The sequence below is a fragment of the Staurois parvus genome, unplaced genomic scaffold (genome assembly GCF_062004578.1).
Source record: "Staurois parvus isolate SC_StPar_1 unplaced genomic scaffold, SC_StPar_1.0 ptg000548l, whole genome shotgun sequence".
Classification (NCBI taxonomy): domain Eukaryota; kingdom Metazoa; phylum Chordata; class Amphibia; order Anura; family Ranidae; genus Staurois; species Staurois parvus.
In genome coordinates, this window is record NW_028318344.1 from 2749594 (window position 1) to 2765256 (window position 15663).

At 41.1% G+C, this 15663-nt stretch overlaps 1 protein-coding gene across 2 annotated transcripts in view; it reads right to left on the reverse strand.

The window, feature by feature from the left end:
* Positions 1-2124: 2124 nt before the first annotated feature.
* SPHK2 (sphingosine kinase 2) overlaps positions 2125-15663 on the reverse strand; it is a 59656-nt gene continuing 46117 nt past the window's right edge. For both annotated transcript variants that reach the window (XM_089690958.1, XM_089690957.1), the window contains one exon: positions 2125-7040. In XM_089690958.1, the coding sequence (XP_089547084.1) occupies positions 6032-7040 (1009 nt within the window). In that variant the 3' untranslated portion in view covers positions 2125-6031. The remainder of the gene's footprint in view (positions 7041-15663) is intronic.

The window sequence follows — 15663 nt, forward strand, 5'->3', positions numbered from 1 at the left end:
GTAGCAACCTATCATGGCACCACGCTTGAATTCACTGAGCTCCTGCGAGCGACCCATTCTTTCACAAATGTTTGTAGAAGCAGTCTGCATGCCTAGGTGCTTGATTTTATACACCTAGGACCAGGGAGGTCATTGGAACACCTCAAGCCAATGATTTGGAGAAGTATCCTAATACTTTTAGCAATATAGTGTACATACACACACGCGCGAGGTGGTATCAAAAAATTGAGACTCGTTGTGTAACTTGCCAACAGATGGCAGCACAAACCTGCACGCAGTCACAGGAAGAACTGACCTTCCTAAGTCAGTGTGCCAAGTCCAGTGTATATCGGAGCTGTGCAACCGGTGCTATTCTGACCACGTGTTACTACGTCTGCTATTTCATCATGGACAGCAAGTTAGAACAAAGAGCAAACATGAAATTCTGTTTGATGAATTAGCAGACGTGGTAACGCATGGTCAGGATGGCACCAGTTGCACAGCTCCCAATGTACACAGGACAATGTCTTTTGGCACACTAACTTATGAAGGTCGGTGCTCCGTGACTGTGCATGCAGCCTTGTGCTGCTATTTGTGGGTACATTACAAAACTAGTCAAAACTTTTCGATACCACTTCATATGTATGAAAGAGAGGTTTTGCATTTAGATCACCAGTGAAAGTCCAACAACCACAAAATAAACTCAATGCCTGATTTGCTGCTCAGGACAGTTCATTTTTGTTTTCATAAAAGATCTGCAACATATGCAACTTAGAGACTGTCGCCAAACCATTGATTTCAAGATAAATCTTCCAATAAGATTATATTTGCATTTATCATACTTCATGCATGTTATTTACTGGAAAAGCATCCCTTCTGTAGACATCCAAAAGGTCTAAGACTGCTGCTGTTTGCTGGCATCTTGGATGTGATGTCAGCAGACTCAGAGCTGTCACTCAAATGGGATCTTAGTGCATTTCCTTTTGTTCCACCCCAAAGCAACTATATATAATATGTATAGAGGGGAAGCGGTAAGGAGCAGGGCCAGCACACACCGTGACAAATAGAGACTCCTAGAAGAGGAGAGGGTTAGGAATGGCAACTGTACTAGGAAGTCAATTCCTCCTGGAATGTTGAAGTTTCCAAGCATATTGAAAGGTGCATTTAAAGTGAATAAAATGGTTTATGGAAAGGAAAAACACTGAAATTAAGAATTAGACCTGGTTCGAACAGAACGCAGCTTTGAAATGGCGGTAGTTCAGCGCAAGTTCAAAGCGATTAGTGCAACTTCCATGTGCGGCTTGTCGACATCTGTGTGACTTAATGCACAGATGTCAATTCAAGTCACACATGAAATCGCAAAAATAGTGCAGCAACCTTTTTAAGAGTTGCACCGATATGAACGGTTCCATAGCTGCAAATAGTGTGTGACTTGTCACGTGACTTTGACCTGTCAAGTCGCATGAAAAGTCACATCGGTGTGAACCAGGACTAAAATAAACTATTTTTTCTGCACTTTACATACAATTTTTTACATTGGTGACAAGGTCTCTTTAATCTGCCAGATATCAGGACTAAGAACTTTAAACTGTGGCTGGATTAAATACCAGAAAAAAAAAAAATATATGGAGGTATGCTGTGGCAAACTGAAATGAGCTTTCAACACTTCAGAATAATCTGTTAAATAAAAGCCAAAATTTCCAACTGACTGAAATAACTATACATCATATACTGTCCTCTGCTTGATAAAACCAGTCAAGGAACCACAATTAGATCATTAGTTGGGGAAATGGGACAAGCCAAAAATCATGTTCTTACCAAATAATGTATTAGCAAGTTATAAATATATTATAAGACACATCCCCTTACTCCACAATGTGGTTTAATTTAAACAATTTCAAATCAAGCAAACTGTTTTTCTTCCTAGATAGCAACACTGCTTGTGTTTAACCCTTTTGTGATGAAGGTCTGAACCCAGTTCTGCACCATTGGCATGTATTAGTAAAATTGTACATATAGCAACTGCTTGGTGTAGCCAAGTGAATTATACCTTGTTTTTTCTCAGGACAAATTGGGCTTTCGCTGGGTGGTAAATGGTAATGGGTATCTCCTATTTTTTTTTTATATCAAAAGGAAAAAATCTGGTTCAAAATAGTAAAAATAGAATATATTTTGATTTTGTTTCTGTACATTTCTTGCTGTTAACATGACATATGACCAAAGAACAATCCAGAACAAATTCTCCTGCTCCTGACAATTGCAGCAATACCACATATGTGTATGTTATTTGTTTGTAGCCATAGCTGGGCCCAGAACCAATAATGCACAATTCTTTTTATCCTACCTAAAACACAGACACTGATAAATGAAGAAAACTTTTTTTTTTTAAATCCTAACTAAATTACACCAACACTGACCTAGCTAATTTTACCCTTACTGTTTTTGTTTGCTTTACAGGACTTTGTTTTGGTTTTTTTTACTTCTCCTCTAGCATAGAGAAAAAGATACAACTTATTTTTTTTCTCCATTAAAGATGAGTACAGGGTGAGCTGTACAGTGACTGATCACGGTAATAGCAAATTATAGGCTATCACAGCAATCATGTAATTAAGAGCTGGCCTTTCCAACTCTCGATCAATACAGCTGTGAGTAACAGTTTGTTCTCTGTGCAGTGTGATCTCAGCACAAACACGAACATATGCAGCCCCACTTCAGTGAGACAGCATATGAGTGGACACTCAGCAAGAAGGGTGTCAGGCGGTAGGCTCAAGTTTAACTTTCCGACTGCTGATCTTTAATCTTGGACTGTGAAGCTTTACCTTCTGTATGGAGATATGAAAAGAGAAGCATTTACCAGGATTCATCTGACATCACACTAAATGACACCTGTAGTTGGCACAGAGATCATCCACGGGGGGGAGGGGAGGCGACTATGGTGGGGTAAACTGCATAGAGGCACTTAACCACAGTAAGCAAGGTGTCCTACTCAATAAGTAAATTTACGTGTAATATCCAAATATAAAATTTCATACAGGTATGAATACAAATTACAATGTGCTGTTCCCAGGGTCTCATTGACAATTCAGTGAACATTGATGAGTCCAGAGTCACCAGGTTCTGTCATATGTGCTTTGAGGACTCAAGCTACATCATCTACCCATCAAATATTTCAGCTATAAGATCTACCTGTGTTATTGGCCATGCTTCACTCCATCCCTTCCCTCAGTGACTCAACTCTTGTTTGAGCCCCTTTTAGTTAAAATAAAGGGAGTGTGAGCCCTTTCATCATAAAGTGGTGTTAAAGCACTGTGTGCTGGGTGGGATTTTCCATAATGTGCACACCTACCATACAAGGGTACACTTCTCCAGCTCCGTGCAAAGCAGACTTTGTTCCCACCACCATCTCTGATACTTCTGGGTTTTCAGACATCCCCTTTATCCTAGGGTTTCTCAATCCGGGTTCCAAGCAACCCTAAGATTCCTCCAGAGGTTACCAGGGGTTCCTTGAGCAAAGAGCATTTTCTGCCTCTCTGAGAAGTTCCCACTAACACCATTGATCTTTTTAGCTATCTAAAACGGGGCAATTCTTCCCAATGACCACAAGTGTAAGACGCATTCTTCCCATTAACCATCAAACTAATGTATTATGGGTTGTAGATATGGTAATTTTTAGCAAGGGTTCCCCGAGACTGAAAAGTTATTTCAAGGATCCCGCTGAAGAGGTTGAGAAAGGCTGCTCTAGCTGCTGGGTGCCCATTGAAGATTTAACTCTTGTGCATGCAAAGAAATGACATCATCCCTGGTACCAAAGTCGAGAATGTTCACCTCATGGTGTATGAACCATACAGAGTACACAGAAAAAAAATTGCTAACAGAAAGAGAAACGTTTTTTGGCAGAAGAGTCTGTGTCTCCTCCAGAAAACCATATGCTAGGAGGTAGGTATTTTTCACAGAGTTTACTTCCATTTTAATAGCATTGGCAGTTGGGTAAAGACAGAAGCTTGATGGCTGATGAATGAGGTAATCCTTCTCATCAGATTCGTGATGCAGTCTCTCCCTGCATCTAATCAAAACTATCAGTTACCAACAGCCGGTCTCTTTAAAAGTTGCATCTGGTGACCAATCATCAAGAAGTAATGTACAGACAGTAAACAAGGACACAGCAACAAATAAAACAAGCAGTTAATACTTTGTAAATAGCAACATGAAAAAGGTGCATTTGTGCCAATCTTAAAAATAATTTCCAGACATTCACAAGCCAGCCTATAAACTGAACAGAAGGAGAGAATCACATTCAAGGCTGTCAAATGGTTTCCAAGGAATGTAGAAGACAGTTGAATCAGTGAGTAGAAACATGTACATCAAGCATGGCTGTGCTTGACTAAGGCATAGCAATATGCAGGGTAGGCAAAGAAGAAGCAGTGTTATGTTACTTAGAAAAAGGGAATGTAAACTTCTGGTTTCAAATACTGAATTTGTGTACAGTGAAAGTAACCTGTATATCATTAAGTATTTATTGCTGAGTAAAACTGAACCATTTTCATTGCTCACAATACATTTGTCCAAAGGTGTTTTGGCTGTCAAATGAAAAGCAGATTCCCATTTCATTAGCATAAAGAATGCCTGCTTCTCAAAATCCCTTAAGCATAAGTGAGAAACTCATTCCTGTACTGAGTCTTAGAAAAGAACGTCATATCAGATATAAAAGTGAGAGAGCACCAATATACCTGATCATTGGGTTATTGTGAAATATGACATTAAACAGGCTTATTCATCAAGGCAAACAGCCATGTTCAAAAGGAAATTGCACTAACCCACTGCAACCAATCAAAATGCATCTTTCACTAATCTAACTCCAGTAAAGTGAAATGCGATTGGTTGATAGGGGTCAGTGTATTCTGTACATCAGCACTTCCCTTTTTTACTTAAAAGCAAGTCTGCATGTGTTAGGTGGAATGGGGACATGCATAAGAGGGTCTATATGTAAGCAGCATCAAACAATGGTCCAGACTTTCAAAGTGAAAAACCCCTTTAAAAAAATTATTTGCTATATGAGCAAGGTTATTGTAATCAATGCAGCATTACTCATCAATGTGGCAAAACACGTCCCAGAAGCTAAGATGCCAACAAGAAAATTCTGCTTCTGCCATAACGCCTGGCTATTGTTGTCAACTAAAGCATGTATAAAAAAAAAAAAAAAAAAAAAACCCACCTGTTGATTCCAGGGTAGGAACAATTGGCTCCTGACTTCTATATTTGTGTAGCACTTCATATCTGCCCAGTAAGCAGCACTGCCTTAGGTTTTATGTACCTGGGCATACAGCATGCAGAGCCTGTGTACTGACATTTCCAGAATCAGCTGCCACCACATACAACTGCCAAATAAGATTTATTAGAAGAGGCTGCCATATCACACGATCTGCATTCGGTGCAAATGTCAGTGCACATAATGGTGCTTTACACAACGCCTGGCAAACAACGTGCACAGTTGCCTCTTCTAATGCATCTCAATGGGCTACTGTATGTGGCAGCAGCAGTTCTCAGATATGTCCGTACTGTAGCTCTGTGCACTGTACAGTCCCTGTACTGTTGTGTGCATGAGGCCTTAAGTACAATTAGCAGCCTTAAATAGAAATTAAATACATTTTGCTTGGGACCTGCAGATGCCTTATACTTTATAAGTACAATCTTCTACACCCAATTCCTGGCTTATAAATAATTATTAGTTTTCAGGAAGCACATATAAAGAATAAACCGGAAGAAAACTAGAATAACATTTTTAGCAAGCATTTCTACTTAAGTGCATTATCAGCAAAAGTTGCCTAAAGTTTTCTTTGCATATTTACATTATCAATTACACCAATTCACACATCCAAACCATGCTCCCATCGGTGACTAGCACCAGAAAAATACAGGAGGCACATGCCAAAATTAAGTTAATGTCATCATTTCTAATTCAGAACAATCATTTGTATTCTAGATCAACTAAAAAAAGGTAGCTAAACAGGAGGGATTGTTGCATTGCACAAGACCATTAGGATAAAAGAAAGGCCTAGAAAGGGGTCATACGGACTCTACCAGACCCAGTGATAAGATTTCCAAGTCCTCTGTGTACTTGAACCTGAATTGGGCCATATTCTACCCGCTCCCCATCCACAGTAAGGATTCCCTTTTTCGTGAGAGGCTCTAAGCGGAATGCTCGAACAGGAACATGCACAACGTATGGACATTCCATTCCAACATGTGTCCCTTTTTCCATGGCCAAAAAGAGTCGAACAAGGGCTGCCCGGGAGATTCCAGCCTTTACAAAGAATAAGTGAATCAGTCCATCATCAAAGTAGGAAAATGGTGCTGTGAATAAGTCGGCTCCAAGGTGAGTCTGGTAGATACCAAGCACTAGAACAAAGTCTCCTTCCACAGTAACCCAGGATTTGGGCAAAGGCTGGCCTAAAGGAGGCAGAAGATCATCAATGGGTCCATTTACCTGGTTGTGAATAGAATGCTCTACATCATTTGGTAGCACATGGTCATGCTCAGGCAGGTCATCAGGCACGGAGTCAAACGTGAACTGGTTGGTGTGCAATGCTGTTGGAGAGCCAGGAGAGGGTGAAGTCTCAAAGCTTGGTAGCTCATTAGTGTCGAGTGCAGCAGAGCTTCTTTCATACATATTACGCTCTTCACAAAGACCCATATCAGAAATAGTACGGTGCAGCTGGGAACGCTGTAATGGAGCAAGGCTTCCATTGGGAGATAGGGTGATACTCCTGCAAATGGGACGGTGAGCATCTAATACAGGCAGATAGGAAAGGCGTCCTCTGTAAGTACGCAGGGAAGCAACTCTTACCATGGTCCCAAAAGTGAAGCGAGCAGAGCCCATGTGTCTGTACTTTTCACTTTCTATGTCCACATCTGAGATAAAGCCCCAAGCCACACTAAGAAAAGAAAAACAGCGAGTACCAGAGCTGGTTGTGACAGACACAAGGTCCATAGGCATAACAGTACCACGGCACAGCAGCAAGATACAGTTAAGTAGCAGCTCTGAACCCATTGCCTGCTCAAACCTAAAAGAAAAAGAAAAAAAAAAAATCACAACATGTCAAACAAAAAGATCTTCAGATAGATAAATAATTCCATATTAATGCTTGAAACATTAACTATTTTAAAATAAAATAAAACCAATGACCCTTTTTTTTGTAATTTCAGTACCTAAACCACAACATTAAAGCAAAACATATTCCTGGGCAGAGGTGCTTGCATTAACCATAAAGATGAAGATTCTGAAACTATACCCACTTGTATGAGAACCCATAGATGCAGGGTGCCAAGACTCAAGCAAACATGTTGTGGCAGGTGTGATCTGCAGTATGCTACTTCTTGGATTTACATAGATGGAACTGAAGACTTATTTGAACACACCCAACAACACAATGTGCTGTTTAATGAACTGCGGCCCTGCACTGTGTTGTGGGAGGATCAGGATAAGTCAAAGTGTCTAGAATTCATCCAAAACATTCTTTCTAATACTACTTTCTTGAAGTGACAGGACCAATTTTATGGTTATCTTATTTGTGTTTGCTCAAAGCCCTACAGTGCAAAACATTTCAGTTGCACACAAAATTTGACCTGCAGTCTAAACCTACACTACACACGTCTAGGCTGCAAAAACAAACCCATGCATAGAAAGAGAAAAAAAAAAAAAAAAAGAAAAAAAATATATATAAAGCAAAAGCTATAAACACCGTTTTCATTCACCTTGCATTACCCAATTTTTCTCAGTAGCTATCAGTGTAAGCCATGAGTGCTCAACCTGTGGCCCTCCAGCTGTTACAGAACTAAAAGCCCAATCATGCCTCTGCCTTTGGGAGTCGTGCTTGTAGCTGTCATCTTGCAATGCCGCATGGGACTTGTAGTTCCCAAACACCTGGATGGCCACAGGTTAAGCACCCGTGGTGTAACCTCTAATGGTTGCCCCCCTTGTATATGCAATAAGTTACAGTATATTCAGGAATTAAAAAACACTCCCCTGGTTTTAGATTATCAATGGAAAAATGCAAAATATATCTGTATGCCTTAAATCTCTAACTAGTTTGCATATTTGGGTGTCTGATGTGTCCAAAGGTGAAAAAAAGCTCATGGGCTTTAAAATGATTATAAAGTAATTTTTCTTAAATAACAAACATGATATACTTACCTGCTTTGTGCAATGGTTTTGCACAGGGCAGCCCCAATTCTCATTTTCTTGGGTCCCCTGCTGGCACTCCTCCCCTTCTTGGTGTGCCACCATAGGAAGCCACTTCCTATGGTGGCACACCTGCCTGATCCCACGCAGTGCTGCCTGCATCCATAAACACAGGCAGTGCGGTGCAGCTCGCCCAAGCCCCCCCCCCCCCCTCATGTCAGGAATTTTTATCAAGATGCCATATTACACACCATGTTTGGAGGTCAAAAGACACTGCATTTCACCCCAAAAACACAACACAGCAGTGAAGTTTGGAGGTGGGAACATCATGGTGTGGGACTGTTTTTTCAGCATACAGTACTGGCAAACTTCATATCATTGAAGGAAGGATGAATGGAAAAATATACCAAGAGATTCTTGATGAAGATGAAACAAGGGTGGACATTTCAGCAAGACCATGATCCCAAACACAAAGCCAAGGAAACTCTCAATTGGTTTCAAAGAAAGAAAATAAAGCTGCTAGAATTGCCCAGCCAATCGCCTGAATCCAACAGAAAATCTATGGAAAGAACTAAAGATCGGAGTTCATAAAAGAGGCCCATGGAACCTTCAAGATTTGAAGACAGTTTGTTTGGAAGATAGGGTCAAAAATCACACCTGAGTAATGCACGTAGCTAGTTTCTCCAGACAGGAGGCGTCTTGAAGCTGTCATCACCAACAAAGGGTTTTGTACGAAGTATTAAAATTTCAGTTGGCGTGTTCAATACTTTTTCCCGATGTCTTTCCATTTTATTACACATAAAAAACTTATTTTCTGAACTTTGTTTCAGTTTCTTTGTATATATGGATTGAACTGGGTTGTTACCGACGTGGTGAAAATTTCATGTCAATAGCACCTTTAGAAATAAATTTACAGAGAAAAATGGTGACGTATTCAATACTTATTTTACCCGCTGTATATTTTTTTAATTATACCTATATTTGTCTTTGTACTAGCTTCACATAATTCCCTGCACACCAGGCTGGCGGACAGGGGCAGAGCCAGTATTGTAAGCCAGTCAGGCTTTACTGCATTGCATAGTGCTGTGAAAGTAACAAATGAAACTTGACAAGTGTAGAAAAGAGGACAGATGACCTTTTCGGTGAGCTGCTGTCTTTACTAGCCATAATTCTGACCAACATGTATTGGTTAGACTGAAATGGAAAAATGTACAGGTCAGGGCCTTTCATGTTATCTGGTAGAGGTATCTGGACTAGAAAACATTCTAAACAGAATTACAATATACTGAGTAGTTTATATGGTTTACACATGTATTATAACTGTGTATTTAGTGGATTGCCTCCACTTACACGTAGAAGAGCACAGAACAGTGGTTTCTGTGGACAACCACTAAACATCAGCCAAAACTATTTTTGGGTTACAGTGCTGAAGGTCTAGAACCCCCTATTGGGACTGTAGTGCTTTGTGTTCCCACTTGGAGAATATCCTTATTTCTTGGTCATTATAAACAAAAAAAAATCAAAGCCAACAACTCCAACAAGATGCCAGTCTAAGCCAATACATAAAGCCCACCATGTTTAAAATTGGTCAGACATTAGATGCAGACATTCTTTCACATTTTCTCCAAATATACCCCCCTTCCCCCACTGGCCCAGGTTTCAGGTTTTGTACACCTCACATCAGGTTATGGTTGTAGATGCAAGTTGTTTCTAAATATCAATCCTACTATAAATTTTGACTTTGTGAACAGTGGATAAACGGATTAGGTCTTGTGATATTTGAAGGCTGTGCTTTTAGTGACATTTAGCAAATAGCCTACCAAGTGGTTGTCTATTCCTGTACCCCTTCAGCTTAAAGTGGTTGTAAACCCTTACCTATAGCCAGTGAAGAGACTGGCCTCAGGTGATGCACAAAGGTGAAACAAATCCTCCTACATAAGTTGTACCTGTATCTGCAGCCACTTGTCCTGTACATCCTCGTAAAACTCAGATGAAAAGGATTTTTCCCAGATTCACAAAGCAGGGGGTGGGGAGCTGCAGTTACACACTGTACATAAGCTCTAAAAGCTGATTGAAGGTAAGAGACACAACAACACAGGAACAGAGCTAAGGCTGTCAATCACAGGCTATGTGCTGGAGTTCCCTCCCCTGTCACCTTTTTAGCTCTTGGTGTCTGGGAAAACTTGTCAGAACTGACTCATCCTGATAACAGAGGAACTAGACAGCAGAGAAAAATGACACTTGCTTTAGAAAGAGGCAAGTAAACAGGTTAGAAATATGCGCTTTGTTCAGATTTCATGTCTGAGGTATACAACCACTTTAGGTTCACTGTACCTTTTTCACTCCTGCAGTTTGTCCCCTCATGTCATATGCTACCATGAGCCCATTTTTTTGGGGCCAGTACATCTGTAATTCAGATAGCGACTATGCTGCAGTGGAATAGATAGGTGACTCATGTTGCTTTAAAATCTGGCATGTCAATGTGCTAATTCAGTGGTCGGCGAGCCACATGCGGCTCTTTACACGCTTTAATGCGGCTCTGGTGTGCCGGGCGCCCGCTCCCCTCCCTCCTCTCGGGCGACAGGGACTCTGCAGCGTGATCCAAAAAAAAAAAAAAAAAAAACAGCCAGGGCAGCGCGCTCAAATGCAATGATTGGCCAGTCTCGCTGCCACTCACATCCTGATAGCCAGTGAGTGGCTGTCAGGATGTGTGTAGGTGGGGCAGCGTGACAAACGTGAGAGGAGCTAGGCTCCTCTCACAGTCCGCCCTGAAGACCGGAACGGCGCGGGAACACGGCGAGAGGAACGCGCGGAGCAAAAGGTAAGTGAATTGACACAGGGGGGACTTGGCTTACTACTTGCTACTTACTTACTACTACTATATGAGGGATGAATTAATATGGGGGATGAATTACTATAGGGGGGATGAATTACTATAGGGGGAATGAATTACTATAGGGGGGATGAATTACTATATGGGGGATGAATTACTATATGGGGGATGAATTACTATAAAAACTTATTGAAACTAAAAAACAGTGTACCATCCTATGTATTTTCGGTTTTAAAAATGTGGCTCTCAAAATAAATTTCAATCGTGGTTTTGGAGAGATTTGGCTCAGTTGAAAAAAAAAGGTTGCCCACCACTGTGCTAAATGATCTTTTACAGACATCACCTGCTGCTAATTGACAACCACACTCTTATGACTCACCATTGCAGATTTGATTGCAATTGTGATTTAGTAACTTAACATTAAACCAATGGGACTAGGCTATATTTTATTGAGTTTATTCCGTTTTACAAGAATGCAACACATTACACTGTAATGATTTATCAGAACCAAAGGGGGGCACAAGAGATAGGAAAACAAAGTATGGTAATTAACGTACATTTAAAATGAAACCTGAAGTCAAGTGCTGCGGAGGCTGCAAAAGGGGTGGTTGGGATCTCTATGACCCTATGTAGAAAAGAATAAGAGAAGAGAGGTTGACGAGGGATAGTGTAGGTGAAGGTAGAAAAAGAGGCAAGCTGAATAAGAAGGAAAGCATAGAAAGAATATAAAAAAAAAAAAAAAAGAAAAAGGAGGGGGGAAACTAATGGTGTTCAGAATGGTAAAATGTTGGGGTACTGAGTTATTGGGCAAGGGGGGGGTGTCGGGGTGTCAAGGGAAGAAATACATGGGGTCCAGCCAGGGCAGCCCATGCCTTAGCTTGTTTCTTGGATTAGTTTGTGGCTAGAATGCCGCTTTTGCTGTAAAGACAATATTTTGAGAAATTTAAGATGAAGATAATTAAGAATAGCTCTTTGTGTATCCATAGTGCCTCCTAAAAATTTGGGGTTGGTTCCTTTTAAGTGTTAGCTAGTGTTGGCCAAGTGGCAAGGAAGAGAAAACCCCCCCACCAATTTCCTTTAATATTTAGCAAGATTAGAGAATGGTCTGTTTAGTAAGACTTCTCAAAGGTTACGAGTTAAATCTTCACAAAATACAAATCTGAATGGAGGAGGAGTCTTTGTGCCTTTGGGCACTGCTACCATATGAGCAAAAGAGTTCTTTTCATCCCCAAAACTACTACAATGAAGCACTATGTGGTAAGAGGTAATGTACCAAGGGAAAGTGTTTTCACTGAAAAGATACAAGGCATCCTATAAATGGTGATACTGACCCACTCACTCAGAGTGCAGATGGGAAGCTACTTGCAGAAAACCCCAGCAGCACTGAATACTAAAGTGATTTTCAGCTTCCCCAGTGGCCCAACAGGTATGAGATATGCATACTTGCACTGTGTCAAGCTGAACCAATGTAAGTATACAAAACATATCATGCCATTAGAAAGCCAATGAGTTTTTGTAAGCTGGAAGAAATAAAGGCTTGTAAAAGAAAAGCCTGAAAGTTGAATGTTAGATGATATCAAACTTAGTGGAATAGTTAATTTAGTTTCAAGGAATGTTGTAGTGTGGGATCAGATATAGGATTTGTAGGAATCCAAATTAGATCGTAGATGGGAACTGGTAAACGGTTTATGATATTCAGGTGGAACCATACGGGCAATTCTTGAGTTGTTTGGAATGACGCTGAGCACTATCTGGGCCACAATTTAGTATTTTCTCAAATATAGGACACTAAGCCTTGCTGTCAATTTGTAGCGATATAGAATGTGAGCAGCTAGTCTTGGTCTATAGAAATAGCATATACAGTTAGACTTTTTCTCTGCAGAACTTGTAAAACATGACTGTGTACTGGAATTGGTAGGAGGGTTAAGAGTTAAAGTTAGTGCTTTCAGTTTTTGTTTCATTGAGTCCAGAGATGGCAGTGATGTCTGAAAGCGTATTGAATAGGTTAGGTAGATTAATGTGAGGGAAGTAAATATTCAGTTGAATATTGTCAGCAAACACAATATTATTGTGTGTATTTGCGATTTCTAGGCTTCGGGTTGCAACTATGGGGTTAGGTAAAAAAAAAAAAAAAGAAAGAAATGGGGATGGGGGGGCGTGTCTAACTTCCGGTATTTGAGTAGCTCTCTTTCCATGCTCCGTGCTTCCACTATCATCCTACTACATAATCCTGCTCAGCTAGTGCTGCTACCACCGGTTAGAACTACCTCTGTGCTTGGGAAGTTCCTCTGCGGAGTCTGATGATGGTCTAGATTGGGAAAGACCATTCTGTGCCTCCCAGCGAAAAGCTGGCCCGTGTCGCACATAAGACCCAAGATGGCACCCACACCACTCAAGCCTCTGGCGTGGCCGCATACTGTTACCCCTACTTGGGAAGAGGGTGCCCAAGACTGGATGGACTGAACTCCCTGACCATTGGCTGACTTACTAAACACCATAGAGACTCTTAGAGTGGACTTTTCTCTCCTGAAAGAAAATGCTCAAACTGCATCACAGGGTCTCTAATGCCAAAAAACAGCTTAATAAGGTGGAGGAGGACATATACCCTCTCTCTGCCTCCTTTGGAGAATTTCAGGCCGAGCAGAGAGTTCATGCGGCTAAACTGGGTGATCTGGAAGACCACTTTCTGGGATTCCCTGAGGGGGTGGAAGGTAAGAATCTGGAGGAATTTCTCACAGAATGGTTGAAAACCGCTTTAGGTACTGACACTTTTCCCCCGCTTTTTTGCTATTGTAAGAGCCTATCGGATTCCTCTTAGAGCTCCCCCCTCCCCCCCCCCCAGGAGGCCCAGCCAGACCACTTCTTGCATGTATCCTTTACTTCAGGGATTGCAAAGTGACACTTCAAAAGGCCCGTGAGTTACCTGATCTACAATAATGTCATCACTATCTTCCCTGATTTCTCCGCTGCAACATAAACAACATGCTTCCTTTCCAAGTGTGAAGAAACTGCTATGGGATCGTCATCCCTTACATCATGCTATACCCCAGCTAGGCTGAGTTTGCTGCATAATGGCAAGGCTCAATTTTTCACTGCCCCAGGGGAGGCGGATTACTGGCTGGAATTTCTGGGCAAATCCTGAACTCTCTACGGTTGTTAGGGGGAAGCTTTTTCTCCTGTTTTGAACTTAGATCTGGCGCCCCGCAGCTCTCCTTATCCATCTGGTTTTTCGGTCTTCTTTCCTATCATTTTTCTCTTCCCCCATCTTGATGAGGGGGCTGCCGAGTTGGAGGTACTTTCATGATTCTATAGAGTATGGCTGCCTCTTCCCTTTGGAACAGAGGACCACAGAGGAGCAGCATCTTAGGACCTTTTGTAACTCTCTTCTATATACATTTATTTCTCCTTGTCTCGTCCGGCTGGACGGGGCTGAACTGCACCCCCTATGTTGTTATCTTGGTTCAGGGTACAAGCTCAAAATCGTTTGGGGATTATGAGCCAGGTGGGGGGAATGTGTTGTACTATTTTATATGTATTATTGCATTTTTTATGGGAAATAGTTTGCCATTTTCCTTTCCTTTTTTTGGTTGCTGGTGCTTAAGTCAATTGTTATATTAATTGATGATACCTTTACAGTGCACATTTTTACTAGGAGATTTATTCTTCTGTGAGCTTTTTTGACCTGCCTCTTCCTTCTACTTATAGCCGCTACCTTTTTTGTTTTTTCTTTTTCCCCCCTCTTTTGAGGGGTTTACCTTTTTCTGTTTTGGAAAATGAATATGCAGAGTTTAACGGTGGTCTCTTGGAATGTCAGAGGCCTGAACTCTAAAATTAAACGCTCACTGGTCTCTCAATATATAGATATAGAAACATGAACCTCACCTGATATTTTTACAGGAAACTCAACTGATTGGTTCTAAAGTGTTGGCTTTGAAATGGGCATTTGTGGCCCACACTTTTCATTCCACGTACTCTAATTATTCTAGAGAGGTTACAATGTTAATCTCCAAATTGTTGGGTTGTTCCATTACCACTGTGGTTACGGATTCATTTGGCAGGTATGTTGTGGCAGTCTTGCAGATTAACATCTCAGTTTACAGCTTTTGTTGCTCTTTATATTCCTCCTCCTTTTACCGTGACGGTTTGGATCAAGTAATGGCGTGTGTACTTTCGGTGGCGGAGGGCCCCATACTTTTGGTTGGAGCTTTAAATATGGTACTTTCCAATGCCCTGGATACATCACATGTTGACCCTCATCAATCCTCCCCATTGGGTAATTATGTGGCCAAATATAACTTGACAGATTGTTGGTGCTGGAAATACCCTTAGGATAGGGAATACCCCTGTCATTCTACTATGTACAATTCGCTTTCTTGATTGGATGTGTGTTTTGTATCTCCAGACCTTCTCCATTGTGTCCTAGAGTTTAAATATTTACCTGGAGCTATTTCTGACCACTCCCCTTTGTTAGTAACATTGTAGTTTAGGTAAAGCCAACCACTCACTATTTGGCAACCCAATTGACCCACATACATGCCTGTTTTTTTCCCCTCACCATCCTAATGCTGCGGTGACAACTGACATAGCTTTGATGCACTCTTATGAAGCTTTAATCAATGTGTTGTTCAGAAATGGTCTGTATCCCTCCACAGGAGCTGCCATTCTAAAGTAT